Genomic DNA, 16,394 nt, shown 5'->3' with positions numbered 1-16,394 from the left:
GATATTGTGTAGCATCTGGATACCAAAGGCATGGCGACACGAAGGTTACCCTACCCCGCACCCCAAGACTTCGGTTTATGTGTCACTGACTGGTGACCTTTCTAAAAATAAAGTTTTTTCAATGCAAACCAAAATGAGTAACAATCTCTAACCAGGTACAAGATTTGAAAAAAGATCTTAATTTACACGTGATATTTTTATACTCTAAAATATTAAATCTTCATTTACACGACGTAGGAAAACAGAAATCATGACAACATCATATTAACGTTACAGCATGTGTGACATGCTGAGGAACGTGAAAGGAAAAAGCTGACGTGAACTTCAAATATGAATAAAAGTCAAAGCATAAAAACCTGAAACCATTAGAAAAAGCAAAGGAAAGTAGTAATAACTTAAAGGCTGGACACAACTAAAAATGTGATAAAATTATGACAGAAAGGTAAGTGAAAAACATAAGAACCCTCTTAGTAAAAATAAAACTCAGAAAGGAAGGAGAAATCTTCTAGCCAGGATCTTACTCCAGACTATCTTAAATACAGAGGACTAAATAGACCTCTCAAGAAATAACCAGAAGATACTGAAGAAGGATGAAATTTAAAAAGAATAAAACTGTCTCCGAAATGCAACATTAGCAGGCACAAAAATTTCTGGGAGTGTAACTGAGAACTGGCAGGCTTCCAGTCTACAACTACTGTACTACACAGGAGGTAACGAAAAAATTTAAGATATAGAAAGACATTCAAACATAGTATATTTATTTTCCCTCGAATCCCAAACTACTAAAATCATAATGGCAGAACAAACAACTGATTAATTATAAGCCATTAACAATGTAAAGTGGGTAAGGAAAGGAGAGAGAGAGAGAGAGAGAGAGAGAGAGAGAGAGAGAGAGAGAGAGAGAGAGAGGAGAGAGAGAGAGAAAGCTGTATCACTATCACTTCTCCACGACCTCAACAACAGGCATAGCTTACACGATAAGGTAAGTTGCGTTTTAAAACAAACCCTCCTCCCTCTCCCCTCTCTCTCTCTCTCTCTCTCTCTCTCTCTCTCTCTCTGCCCCGGAGGAAATTCAACATGTACGGATAGATCTTAGAGAAGGGAAAGAAATCCACTACTTGACTGGTGTCATTTGGTCATGACTAGAACAGGACTCTTACCCCATTGCACACCTTACCACATTTAGGGCCCACGTCGCTATACGACAGGCTTAATCTAAACCAACTAACCAATCATGTGTAAACGTTATGCGAAATTTACTCCGTCACAGACCTTGAAACACCTCCGGTAAAACAAATTTGGGGAATCTCGAAGTCTCCTTATAGTGACAGAGCCACAAGGCTCAAGGCAAGCTCTTCGGGTCCAGTGAGGAGCAGCCGCGCTGCGCAACACAGACTTGTAAATTCTATCGTTCTGTCTCTTAAGTTGTATTAGCTAACTATTAAATCATGTCCTATGCATGTACAATATTTAACTACAGAGTGATCTGGCGTTTCATCGTCCCCATACTGCCACATGAAGGCAACTAAACAAAGAACAGATCTATCTGACTGTCTGTCCTGTACTCACACCAGACAGACAGAACTTATCATGAACATTGCTTGACCCTCTCTTTTATCCATAGTAAAATAAAAATAATTTTTATTGATAAGACATTAATTAACATTATAACTGAAACACAAAACATTCGGCTACAAATAACACGAAATACTACAGTAAGTCACTAGAATGATTAGGTGAAATCGCGAGAGAGAAAATACTTTACTAGAATGATCTAATAATCAACTCCAATAGGCTTCATCAGTGTTGAATGAAGCTTAATATTCCGACTTCCGGGGCACATGAATCACAATACATATTTACCTTTCCTGCACATACAGAACAGTAAGGGTAAAAATCCATATTTAAAAATCAAATGGGAACTGTAGCAATATGTCATGAATTATATTTCTCGAATATTGCACAACCCCAATAGAATTTTTTAACCAATTTTAATAATGATAATTCTGAGTACACTTTGTATAATCATTGCCCCAAAATTTGGCTCTTTCTCTCATGAATATGATATTCTCCCCTAGTATCTCAATTATTATGCAAATCATATATGCTAAATAAACAGCATTCAATACAGTACGTTCGCAGAACTTTAAATCACAGTGTTCAAATATAGGGCACCAAAAGCTTCCCTAATATTTCCAATATTGGTACTGCTATTTTACGGAATAATATTGATGTTCAAATGACACTATTCATTTTTTAAGGCAACAAAACGAACACATCTGGTTTTGCCACATTTCAAGAGAATTAACCATACTTTATCACAGCAAATGTCAGCCGTAAATTCATATATATACCTCCACATGAAACCAAAAAAAATTATACATCAGAATAAATCAAATTAATACAAGCAAAGTATTTTAAAATATACAGTGGATGAAAAATGGTGAAATGAAGGAACATATGACAAAAAGCTTACTACGTTTTGCAAGCAGCATTAGATACTAAATCTTACAAGCAAAAACCAAGCAATGCCAAGAATAACTTCGTTTTCTATAATAATAAATTATCTACATATCTTTCATTTTTTTATATTCCTCAATGCTTTTTCGTTATTGAGGCAACTGAGCTGAAAGTGGAAGATACCTCTTTTTTTATCTCAATGAATTCAATAAACCGAATTTATCTGTAAAGAGATCTGTACTACAAATTACACAGTTCCTTCCCAAAATGGAATGGACATACATCGTTCTAAGACACAGTTCATGAAGTAAAAAATATTGAATTTATGACACATGAAAATGTCATGCGTCAAGAAAGAGACTTGAAAACATTAGCAGTATTTACTAATCTGTGGAACACTCGTATATTAAAGGTGATGCACATTTATTTATCAGTGAGTACAGAACCAATTTTTCAAATACTGTGCCAACTGCTTGAAAATATCAGCAACACTGAAGAATCATATGAAAATTTTCGAAAGAATTAGAGATGATGCAAATTTAATTCATTTACACTTAGAAACATTGATAGACACTGTAAAGGATTTCGCAATGTTATCAATATTTTGCACAAATCGCGAACTTTATAGCCTTAGTTGACCAAAAACTGTTAGAATAACTATTACTGATAGGGATCAGTCGAAACAAAAGTGTTTCAGAAAAATAACAACAAAGTTGATAATAACAGACATTCTGCATACAAAGCAATTACGACAATAATGGATTATTTACGGGCAGAATGCGTTATTCTTAATGAATGGCCTCTGTAGAAAGTATAAAACCATGGATCGCACTAGCAAAGGCCGATCACACCGACGATCCTAGAAGGACCACTGTAAACACTGAAGGAAACATAAACAAAATAAAAACTTAGATGGGTTTAATAGCTGGTGGATTCATATTTCATTATGAAATGGATGTTATAAAAAGACTGCCTGACATATGCAGTCATCCAACGGGAGAGGAGAATATCCAAAAGGTTATGCAGTATTGCTCAGTCTCTAACCCTTTCGTTCATTTCTGTTATTTGATAAGAAACGTGTGTGTGCATGTGTGTGTGTGTGTGTGTGTGTGTGTGTGTGATATGAGGCACACCAGTAAATACAAACAGACATGATTAAAAACTTTTGTATCTTTCTTGGACCATTTTAGATTGCAGTGAAGCCATTTCTAGTGAGAACAGATTTTCAATTCCCTTTGAAAAGATGATTTCATAGATTCAACTAACAAAGCTGTGGACATTTGGGTAATTATTCCTTACTTTTAGTTTTTATTATCACAAAACTCGAGACCTTGAATTTCTCAGGTTTTGTGAAAGAAGAGTTTAAACACGTATTAAATTCTCGAAATGTAAAAACAACAATACATGGAACCGGAATTCCCGGAACAAATTTGGTGCACAGTAATTACTAAAGTATTTATTTTAATCTTTTCTATTTATTTTCCGTCGTCAGATGAGTGAAATGCCAAAAGAATTCGACGATTATTTCCAAGAAAAACAAATATTTTCCCCACTGAAACTTTTGTATTCGCTTTCCCTAGAGATTATACGCTTGGAGAGAGAGAGAGAGAGAGAGAGAGAGAGAGAGAGAGAGAGAGAGAGAGAGAGAGAGAGAGAGAGAGAGAATATTCTGTTAGAAGTTCCAAAGCGAGATGCATGAGAGAAAGAGGGTACGAATCTTGTGACGCGGAAATATTTCTTTATTGTTTCTGAGATGTTCCAATCAACGTTATGAGCTTCTCCTTTTGTAGAATTTCCGAGAAATCATTAGAATATCTAAAAATAGTTTTCACTTATGCGTTATTTATGACAAACGTTAATCATAAAAAGTCTTGTGGAAAACATACCCAACATTTTGCATTTATTACACTACTCAGTCAAATTGTGATAAAACTAGGAAGCCTATTTGCCAGACACCTCATATCTAACAACTTTCGCAAATTTTCACATTTACATAAGTAAGGAACTATTTCAAATCATATCTAAATCATCAAATCACAACCTCAATTATACCTCCGTCATCGTTTTGTGATATGTAATCAGACCTAAGCCACCCATTTTCGACTTGCAATCATAGTTAAGTCGTCGACTAGTGCCGTGGAATCATACTTTACGCAAACTCAAATAACTTACAATTCGCAGCAAACAAAAAAACTCTAAAAGTCAGAAAATAATGGCGCGTACCCCACGCACAAGCGCATTATATATTTATTTATACATAATAAATATAGTATATATATATATATATATATATATATATATATATATATATATATATATATATAATGTGTGTGTGTTATGCAGTGAATAAGTATGAGATTCACTGATCGGGATTATGAAAGAGAGAGAGAGAGAGAGAGACGATGTTGATAGTTTAAAATGATGAGTCATGGGACCAAGTAAATTGAAGACTAACCATAACAAACCTCCAAGAAGTGGGAAAGGAAGGAGGAGTTAGAGGATAGACTAAGAAGTGAAAAGGTCAGCAAAATTGACCTGATTTGTCCTTGCCAAAAGTGGGAGTTAAGATTGAACCATTAAGAGTAAAGTAGACGTCCTCAAAGAGGCGGAGTTTTGTTCAACATAGGTCCAGAGTTCATTCTGATCAATTTTTAGCCAGAGTTACTTGAAAACCAAATTGGGTAGGATTGTGTCACTCGCTCCTCTCTTAACATCAAGAAATTTCTAAGTCCAGGGTGGCTGGCCGTGTGATATAGTAGAGTTAGAATAAAACTTATGAAAAACCGTGCCCGGTGAATTCTTACCCCCCTCCGGGAAAAGTGAAAAAATATTAATAGACAATTTCAACCTAACTTACCGAGTCCCCTGCGTTACTATCAAGTGAAGTCTACAGACACAGTCATTCACAAGTGGTGCAACGCAATACAAAGAAATACTGCATCGCATAACATAATGGTGGCAGTTTCGGAGGATTTCGCCCAGCGCACATTTGAAAAACATTAAAGTTCACGGCCCTAGAGAAATTTACAGAGAGTGAGCAGTGACGGCGCTGAAACTAACTCTCAATTTAACAGCGCAAATAATCTCAAGACGGTCTTCAGCACTAGAAACACCAATACAACATCAACACTGTAGCAGAAGGGAAACGAAGCAGAACGAAATATTCCAAGAAGCGGTGAATCTTTTTGCGTCGATCGGAATGAAAAATTGACAGCGGTAAATCTCTGCCTAGTTTGAAACTTCCGAACATTCGCATAAGATCAACCAGAAATTCAGTTTAATAATTATATATGAACATAATAAGAACAATAGTAATAATCACGGCATAGAACAGCGGTGATTTTTATAAGAAAACGAAATTTACGAAAGAAAGAATCAGCAACTCGCGCTATACTACGCCGATCGCAGCAGCGGAGAAGACGAAAACAAACTGTGTTGGCGGACGTATGAAAGTCGCTAATATCTACGTCAGTTCAGTGAACTTTCTATCGTGTACGGACTTAATTACACGAAATTCCCAAAATTTTTGGTCGCTAAAAGGGAGACTTAGCGAAAAGTAGCGGTAGCAGAGCAGTGACGACGACGGCGACGAATGAGAGCGGAAGACGGCGACGAAAGAGAGTGAAGAATTCGGAACAGCGATAAAGTTTAGAAGTCAACGCGTTGATAACCGCCTCCGGAGAAAGGAAGTAACGTCTTCAATCAACAATTTGGAAGGGATTCCAAAATTTTTTCTTCGCCAAATTCAGCAAGTACGGACTGGAAGTCGGCCGAGCTGTGCCGAATTATCGCTGGATGCTAACGACAAATTGCGCTCAAGTGCAATCAGCGCGATCTTCAAGTGCAAGGCGACACGAAGCTAATTGAATAGTAAACATTCATTCCTAGTATCGGGGAATTATCAAGAGAATTTTTTTTTCTCTGTGAATAATTAAATTTTTTTTTGTGTGAGTGAAATTTTATATAATTATTTTTCCCTGCAGTGCGCAAATAATTTTTTTTAAACATAAATAATTTAAGAAAATTATTTTTCTTTTGAATAATATTCTGAATAATATTTCCTTATTGTTGTACGAAGGAAATAATTTTTTTCTTTCATGTTTAGTAATTTTTTTTTACGAAATAGAATTTTTCGTTCACTTGGTGATAGAGACAATTCTGTTTAAATAATTCTATCATAATAAATTTTATTGTTAAACACTTGGCGCAGCATTTTGCAGTGGAACCCAAACAATTGTGTACATAAATACTAATATCAGACTTTTTCAGATTGTGAGAGAGTCCTATGAAGGAATGAGTTAGGAAAAATTTGAATTTTTTTGTATAGAGGGATACAGTCAACTCAGCAAACATGCAATTGAAGTAAGTACCTGATTCTCAAATTTATTTTTTTTTCAATTTTTCATTCTTGGAATCATTGAATATTTTATGAATTAATATGAATAACACTTTGGACGAAGTTATCGCCCGACTGCAACAGACAAGAAGCGAAGACCAGACTCCATATAACCTAAGACCTGTACCTGAACGACTTTCTAGACCAATTGATCCTAGTAATACTAGACCCAGACGTTCTCGTAGTCAAGGTCCCCCACTTAGTTTACCGAGTGCGCCTAACCCTTCAGTTGTAACCACTAACCCAATAACTTCCATTGTACCTAGAAATCCCAACATGGCGCAAGCCGCCGTAATAACCCAAGCCACTAGATTTTGTGGAACGGTAGACCCAAGTAATGTAGATAAAAGTAGATTAGAAGAATATGGTGTAAATCGATGGATAGCAGACACAGAAAGCAGAATTTCAGCTGCTGGTATCACAGATGAGAGAAAGAAAATAGATGAAGCACTCTTGTATGTTAGTATGGAACATGGTGATGCACATACAGTTCTGCATTCAGTACTTTTAGAATATTACTCTGTTTAACGAATTCAAGAAACAGTGCTTACAGTTTTGGCAACCAGAAGCACAGAAAGATCCATGGTATAACATAGGAACTTTCCATCATCAGAAATATGAGGGTAATCACTTAGTTTTAGCCACTAGAGTAGAAGAAGCTATAGATAGAGTGACGACAGATATGAAAGCTGTAGGAATTGTTGTTGGAAGGAAGGATGAATTTGATGATGATGAAACAGATTTAGCTAGTATATCCAAGGTACTTAGATATATGTCATTAGGACCAATCTACGATGCTTTGGGTAAGGAAGAAAGAGTAGCCTTAAAGAAGTACTGTGATAGGAAGCCAAATGTTGGAATTGTACAAACTTTGATGTACCTAGAAAGGAAAGTAAAACAGAATTCATCAAGTAGTAGTGCAGATTTTACGGAAACCGTAGCTAGTGGAAACCCAAGAAATAATAGCAATCAGTCCAATAGAAACCAATCAGGGCAAGCTAGGTCTAGGTATCAGGGAAATAGAAATTCGTTTGATAGAAATGGTGGGAACAACAATAGGAGATTTAATCAATCAAATAGACACAATCAAGGTAGGCCAAACAGAGGTAACAATGGGAATACCACTGGAACTAATGGAAATAACAGTGGAAATAACAGGACTCCTGGACAGAGGGGAGCTAGTCAAGGCCAAAATTCAGGGAATAATAGGCCACAGTTCAATAGGCAGAGACAAAGTTGTGGAAATTGTGGTTATAACAACCATACAACACAGAATTGTAGAAGAAACAAATGGTGTTCGAATTGCAATAAGACAGGACATTTGATCCAGAACTGTTGGCACAACAAACAGGGAAATTCTCAGGGGTCTCAAAATAACCAAAGTACTCAGCCTAATATCCAAAATACCTCCCCCAGTAACCCAAATCAAGGGGATTCTCAGTGACAATCACAGAGGGTGCAGCAGAAAGGTCCATCCTTACAGAAAGAAATAGTGACAGTGAATAAGGATGTGTCCCCAACAGACATTACTCGAAGTAATGAAATAGTGTTTTCTGTAAAGAATTTTAATACGTGTCAGGAAGAGTTGCCTATCATACAAGTACACTTAGAAGGTGTACTGAGTTCCATATTGTTGGATACAGGCAGTACTGTAAGTATCATAGATAAAGGCACTTTAACAAAACATATAGGTTGTGAGCTTTCCCAAATGAGAGAAATCCTATAGGACCATAAAGGGGATCGCTGGAAAGCAAATAAGGGCTATAGGCAATGTCAATTTAGAGATAGAAATTCTAAATAAGAAATACAGGGAAGAGTTTGTGGTGTTGGAAGAGAAATATTTTCCAGCTCAAGCTCTATTTTCCTTCCAGGCTATGAAAAGATGTGGAATTACACTAGATTGTAGCAATGGAAGAGTAACTATCAAGGAAATTGATAGAGGAAATGTTTGCTCTCTTGAAGAAGAGGAACAGTTTCAGATAAACTTGATCACTTTACCTGAGACAGCCTCATCTGAAGAAGTAGACATCCAACAGATAGAAATAGAATTTAATGCTAACCCGGGTAGGACAGTGAGTAGAAATTCAATGATAGAAGAAATAGGAGAAGATAGACAAACTACTTTTAAAAGCCTAGAAGCCACTCAGGAGGAATTCTCAGATAGCAGGTATGAACCTGATAACTCAAGTGCACGACAAGTAGATACCTCCGAAGAACTTAGTTCTTTTTCCCAACCTGACGATCCTGACACGCTAATAGATTGTAGTCACTTAATAATAAGAGAAGATACGGAAGAGAAGTATCTCAATGAGGTGTTGCTGTTAGGCAACCTAAAAATGACAGAGATAGGTTCTGTGATACCACAAGATGAAAGTTCAGATGATACTGATGTCTGTTACACTGCCGATGCACAGAATGCAGAAGAGATCTGCTTAGTTAGTACTGCCGATGATAATCTTGTAAAACTCAAATTAAACAATAGCGTTATACTGCATCCACAAGGTCTGACAAAGGTTTGTCTTAGAATTGTAACAGATAAAAACCTAGGTGATACAGATGTGTTATTAGTTAATGAAGACTTACCAGACTTTGTGAAAATGGACAATTCCCTAGTAAGACTTAATGGTGGAAATTGTACGACTTATGTGTATAATTATTCTGACAAGAGACTAGAATTGCATGCCGGCATAGAATTCTGTAAGGGAATTGTGATTACTAACCCTTTACTAACCCTAAGTGAAAAAGCATTTGTCTCTGTAGCTGACACAAGAGTTAAAGTAGAAGGGGAAGTAAATAATACAGATTTTCCTCATTGTAGGGAGAGGTTAATACAGATATTAGAGAAATATAGGAGTGTTGTAGCAGTAACAGGAGATAAGTTAGGAAGGACAGATGTCCTGCAGCACAAAATAGTCATAGAAGATGGTGCTAGACCTTTTATATACCTAACTACAAACTTCCAATAAGTCAAAGACCCATTGTAGACGAGATGGTTGAAGAGATGAAGGAAGATGGAGTTGTAATACCTTCTAAGTCACCTTATAATTCACCTTTACTGCTAGTTCCAAAGAAAGACGGTACATGGAGGATGGTAATTGATTACCGTAAATTGAATTCCCACACCATCCCTGATCGAATGCCAATGCCAGTCATTAATGACATGTTAGCTCAATTAGGAGGTGCCAAGGTTTTTTCTAGCCTCGATTTACTGAGTGGATATTGGCAAGTTCCTCTCGATGAAGAATCCAAGCATCTCACGGCATTCAGTACTCACAAAGAACATTTGCAATTTGAGGTAATGCCGTTTGGTCTTACTTCAGCTCCTTTAACGTTTGTACGTTTAATGCTGCAAATCTTGGGAGATGTTGAAGACGTATCGGTTTATCTTGATGATGTAATAATTGCTAGTAAGGATGTAGAGAGTCATTTCAAGACAATAGAATTAGTATTAGATAGGCTCAGAAAGGCCGGTTTAAAGGTAAAAATTAAGAAATGTCAGTTTCTGAAGAAATCTCTAGAATATCTAGGACATGTTATCAGTGAACATGGTTTGAAAATGCAAGAAGGAAAGATTAAGGCTATTGTAGACTATCCAGCCCCAAGAAATTTGAAGGCACTAAGAAGATTCCTAGGTATGGTAGGATATTATCGACCTTTCATAAAGGGATTTGCTACCATAGCAAAACCATTAACTGAGTTAACTAGGAAAGATGCTAACTATGAGTGGAAAGATGAACAGAAAGCAGCGTTCAAAACACTAAAGGATATGTTGATAACAGACCCTATCCTAGTTTATCCAGACTTCGAGAAGGAATTCTACTTAGCCTGTGATGCTTCAAGTACAGGACTAGGTGCCGTCTTGATGCAAAAGGATAAAACAAGGATGAGGACTGTATACTATGCCAGTAGAGTTTTGAATGCAGCTGAAAGAAATTACAGTACAACAGAAAGGGAATGTTTGGCATTAGTCTGGGGATTACAGAAATTTAGACACATTTTGCTAGGACATAAAATTAATGTTCTTACAGATCATAAACCCATTTGTGATCTTTTCAAGAAAAGGGCTTTTACCAATAATATGAAGTTCAATAGATGGTTCGTTAGCGTATTAGAATTTGCCCCAGAGTTTAGATACATACCTGGTAGATATAACACATTAGCTGACGCCTTATCTAGATCACAAGAAGAGAACGAGAAACAAATTACCACTCGTAATTTCGCCTTCAGTTGTCAAATCACAGACTTAGATTTAGACAAAGTTCGTCAGGAACAACAAAAGGATTCTAGAATAAAGGAAGTAATTGGTAACCTCTTGCAAGGTGAGAAAAATTCAGAGTTTCAATTGATAGATGGGTTATTGTACAAGACTTCAGACGAACCAAATGCTTGTTCACGTTTGTACATTCCTAATACACTAATACAAGACGTTTTAGAACTAACCCATTCATACAAGTTATCAGGACATCCTGGAATTAAGAAAACATGTAGAACAATCACTAGAAACTATTTTTGGCCTCGATGTAGTGAAGATGCTACTCGATTTGTTCAGAATTGTACCCTATGTAATATACATAAGGGAATGTCAACGTCAAGGCTCCTCTGGAAATGTATCCTTCAGAATTAAATCCTTTTCAAGTAGTCACAATGGATTTCTTAGGTCCATTCCCGAACACCATCAGAGGAAATAAACAGATTTTAGTTTTCATTGACTATTTGACCAGATACGTAGAAATTGTTCCAACTAGAAACAGAGAAGCATCAACGGTGGCAGAAGCCTTTAAGTCTAGAATTATAACCAGACATTCATGTCCTCAAGTTTTGCTCTCAGACAATGCTGCTGAATTTACTAGTGACATTCTAACGAATTTGTGTGACTTTTATGAAATACAGAAATGTCAAATAACAGCATATAAGCCAAGCTCAAATGGAGCAGTAGAAAGAACAAATCGCAAGATAAAGGATGTTCTGAAAACATTGGTAACCCCTAGCACTGAAGACTGGGACTTGACTCTCGAAGACATACAATTTACTCTAAACAACACAGTAAATGAATCAATAGGAGAAACTCCTCATTTCCTATTGTATGGCTACCAAAAGAGAATGCCAAATTCACTTTTGGATGATGCCGCACCACCCAGACGTACGTACGAGACCGTTAAAGTCACCAGGGCTAGATTAAAGGAGTTACATAAAAAATCTAGTAAGTATTACAATAACAGATCCACCATACCCTCGTTAAAGGTAGGACAACAAGTTTATGTACTCAATCATGTTCTTGAAGGACCTAATATTAAAGTATCACCAAAATTTCGAGGTCCATATAGAGTTTTAGAAGTTTTGAAGTTGAATAAATTCAAGTTAATGCATGAAATTACCTTGAAAGAATCCATTGTACATTGGAACCACATTAAAGTAGTTCATTCAGAACCTTGGTCGTCTACCCAGTTAAAAGATTTGTCCAATAAAGATAAGATAGATAATAAAATAGAATCTTCAATGACCCCAAGGTATAATTTGAGAAGAAGGTAATGGCAAGTGCAATGGTAAACAGATGTAGTTGATAAGATTTTTACTGCTTAATAACATTATTTCAGCAAATGGATTGTATGGTGGTTGGCAGTGAGTCAAATTGTGAACTCACTCGTACAACTAAGAAAGGGAGCCATCATCAAGGAGCATGGCAAGGTTAAGATGATACAGGACCTAGCCATTGTTAAGATCCAGACGGACTCCATTATCGATCAGAGAGAGCAGTTAGTCCAGCTGAGCAATCAGATACAGGCAGGATTACAAAGTGTCCAAGATAGAAATTTGTACGACATGCTCTCCAAGTTGCAGAGGGACATCGATAGTGTTATGCCAAGGAAAGTAGTAAAGCGATCACTCATACCCTTTATAGGCGTCGCTTTACATAATCTCTTTGGAGTGGCGACCGATGGTAATGTTGAAAGGCTAAAGGAAAGAGTGGCACAACTTGAAAATTGGGCTTCTGAGCAGGGTACTGTCTATAATAAAGTAATAGGAAATGTCAATCAAAATCAGAAAATGATCACAGTGTTGAAAGAATTTGTGAATAGTGCCCTCCATAATGTTTCATCAGAAATTGCTAAAATCCATCAAACAGAAATGATGGAGCAACTGCTCATAGAAACAAGTAATTTCCTTCTGGAATACAAGGAATTACTCAATGCAATTATGATGGCAGGTAAAAACCTGCTGTCGCCTTTTCTGATAACCCCTAGTGAAATTGAAGCCATTATTCAGAAATGTGTTGTGAACAATCACTTGAAGCCACTAGCAGAAAATATAGTGGACTATTATGGCCTGATAACAGTGAAAGTGATAGCCAATCAAATCATACTAGTGATCCCTTTCAACAATCCAGACGTCAACTCATTGATGTCAGTCTATCCATTCCCAATGGTAGTAGATAATAAGTCCATTGTACTAGAAGGAACAGTTCGACACTTTGCCTTGCAGCATGATTCGTTCCTAGTGACTGAAATTCCCGAACATAAATTCAGGGAATGTGTCATGCTTAATGATGGTGTATATGTTTGTAACATTGTGAATTTCTATGAACCCTTGAATGCTCTTCATTGCCTAGATGATCTTGTAAACAATAAGAATGGTAAGAACCATTGTAAATATATACCGTTTACAGAAACTTTCAAGGCTCAAATCATTGATGATGAAATTTTTGTGTTCTCAGCAAACAGATTGAATGCTAAGATTGACTGTAAGTCAAACAAAACAGAAGTAGTTTTCATTAACGTACACTCATTTTCATCTGCTTGTGAATTGGTTATTTTACATAATTTGTATTACAAACCTACAGTCTTCACGACATACAGTTTGAATTTCAGTAAAAGTGTACATCAGTTTGCAGTTATTAACGAATTTCAACTTTCAGAACTGGAATTGGAGACATTCACAAAGCTAGAAGAGGTTCATACTTTCTTTCATACATATAAGACCGAGATTTCTCCTGTTATGTCATTCATAAATGTCATTCTTTTGGTACTATTTGCTTTCATTTCTTTTATAATTGTCAGGAAATTAATATTGAATAAGCTTACCTTAATCAAAGACATGATGGACAGAATCCTTCCTAGAGAGTGATAGCGTTTACCATTGACTTGCACTTGAACATTTGATGATTGATTTTTTATTTTTTGCAATTTATGATTGATAACCAGAGAGTAATAGGCATTTGATATATTTACTTTGCCATAATTTTCTGCATTTAGTTTGAGTATTTGATATTCAAATTCATGCTTATATTGTTTGTGTTAGCACTATGATGCATTATAATATTTCTTGCATTTATTGCTTGTTAATAGAAATCATTGACATTGAAGTAATTGACTATAGTCAAGTTGAGTTGGTTATCTACTTGCATTGTAGTCAATGCTGGTAGGTGACCGAGTGATGTTATGCAGTGAATAAGTATGAGATTCACTGATCGGGATTATGAAAGAGAGAGAGAGAGAGAGACGATGTTGATAGTTTAAAATGATGAGTCATGGGACCAAGTAAATTGAAGACTAACCATAACAAACCTCCAAGAAGTGGGAAAGGAAGGAGGAGTTAGAGGATAGACTAAGAAGTGAAAAGGTCAGCAAAATTGACCTGATTTGTCCTTGCCAAAAGTGGGAGTTAAGATTGAACCATTAAGAGTAAAGTAGACGTCCTCAAAGAGGCGGAGTTTTGTTCAACATAGGTCCAGAGTTCATTCTGATCAATTTTTAGCCAGAGTTACTTGGAAACCAAATTGGGTAGGATTGTGTCACTCGCTCCTCTCTTAACATCAAGAAATTTCTAAGTCCAGGGTGGCTGGCCGTGTGATATAGTAGAGTTAGAATAAAACTTATGAAAAACCGTGCCCGGTGAATTCTTACCCCCCTCCGGGAAAAGTGAAAAAATATTAATAGACAATTTCAACCTAACTTACCGAGTCCCCTGCGTTACTATCAAGTGAAGTCTACAGACACAGTCATTCACAAGTGGTGCAACGCAATACAAAGAAATACTGCATCGCATAACATGTGTGTGTGTGTTTGTGTGTGTGTGGTGTGTGACAACGTACATGCATATATAAGTATGCATACAAATTTAATTAAAGAAATACTTGTGTCATTATTTCAAATGAAAATAAAGCCCAAATTCTACTATAATAACATAGGATAGAGACTGGCCGAAAGATAGCAGCATGCCACCGCAGAGACACCTCACCAAAGCAATTGTTCAGATATAGTAGAACAAGAGGTTCATAAACATTTCTGAGACCAACACTTGAACCTTAATTACATACGCGGAACGTTTTGTGCCCGCTCGCCATAATGTCAATCTAGAACTTCCTTCGAAACTACAATTAAAAGGCCATTAAAAAGACGTTAACCGGCAAAATTTTACTTTTTTCGACAAATGCATTTGACATTTAACCCATTCATATTGGGAGCGATGTCATATTACCGTTTTTTTTCTCCCTTGTCTAAGCAATTCAACGCCTAGGTAGGAGAGGCTTCCAGGAATCACCACCAGTTACCAAAATATTCTAAATATTCTTGAATAAGCGTATATTCCGCAACTGAATTTCCAAGCAAGGAACTTCTTTTCTCTTACGCTGATATACATACATACATACATACACACACATATATATATATATATGTATGTATGTATATATATATATATATATATATATATATATATATATATATATATATATATATATATATATATATATAGAGAGAGAGAGAGAGAGAGAGAGAGAGAGAGAGAGATAAGCATGCATCAACTTTTTTTTTGCATCTGAGCAAATTGTGATATAGACAAATACTGGAGGTCTAACGATCAACGTCCAGACGTACGATTATTACCGATACCTCGAAACGCAAGTAATAACGCCTACGAAGTGAGCCTTGGACAGGGAAAAGTCGGATATGGTTTTGTATTATAAGACAAAAAATAAGAGTTTGGATTTGACTGGCTTGGCTTGGCTTGATTAGCAGGGAACTTGGTTTGGCTTGGCTTGGTTTCATTTGGCTAGCAGTGCTTGGCTTGACTTGGCTTGGTTAGTAGAGTGCTTGGCTTGGATAGGAGAGAGCTTGGCTTAGCTTGGCTTGGCTAGCAGAGTGTTTGGCTTGGCTTGGATAGCAGAGAGCTTGGCATGGCTTGGCTTGGCTTGGATAGCAGAGAGTTTGGCATGGCTTGGCTTGGCTAGCAGTGTTTGGATTGCCTCGGCTTGCTTAGCAAAGTGCTTGGCTTGGATAGCAGAGGGCTTGGGTTGGCTTGGCTTGGTTAGCAGAGTGCTTGGGTTGGCCTGACTTGGCTAGCAGAATGCTTAGCTTGAATTGGCTTGTTTAGCAGAGTCCTTGGCTTGGCTTGGATTAGCTTGACTTGGTTAGCAGAGTGCTTGGGTTGGTTTGGATTGGCTTGGTGAGAAGACTGCTTTGCTTTGATCGGCTTGACTTGGCTTGCTTAGCAGAGTATTTGTCTTGGATAGCAGAGTGCTTGGGTTGGACTGGCATGGCTT

General features: G+C 36.8%; 1 protein-coding gene and 1 long non-coding RNA gene across 2 annotated transcripts in view; one reads left to right on the top strand and one right to left on the bottom strand.

Annotated features, from left to right (window-relative positions):
* Positions 1 to 16,394, bottom strand: part of LOC136843630 (uncharacterized) — a 392,406-nt gene that overhangs the window by 122,174 nt on the left and 253,838 nt on the right. The window lies entirely within an intron of this gene.
* On the top strand, positions 4,800 to 14,740 carry LOC136843629 (uncharacterized). The gene is made up of 3 exons (XM_067112173.1): positions 4,800 to 6,330; positions 6,730 to 6,822; positions 12,451 to 14,740. Exons 2-3 carry the CDS (start codon positions 6,812 to 6,814, stop codon positions 13,976 to 13,978), a joined length of 1,539 nt encoding a protein of 512 aa, XP_066968274.1. The 5' UTR covers positions 4,800 to 6,330; positions 6,730 to 6,811; the 3' UTR covers positions 13,979 to 14,740.

This window comes from Macrobrachium rosenbergii, chromosome 12 (assembly GCF_040412425.1).
Source record: "Macrobrachium rosenbergii isolate ZJJX-2024 chromosome 12, ASM4041242v1, whole genome shotgun sequence".
In the NCBI taxonomy this organism is placed as follows: domain Eukaryota; kingdom Metazoa; phylum Arthropoda; class Malacostraca; order Decapoda; family Palaemonidae; genus Macrobrachium; species Macrobrachium rosenbergii.
This window is presented reverse-complemented; position numbering and strand designations above follow the sequence as displayed.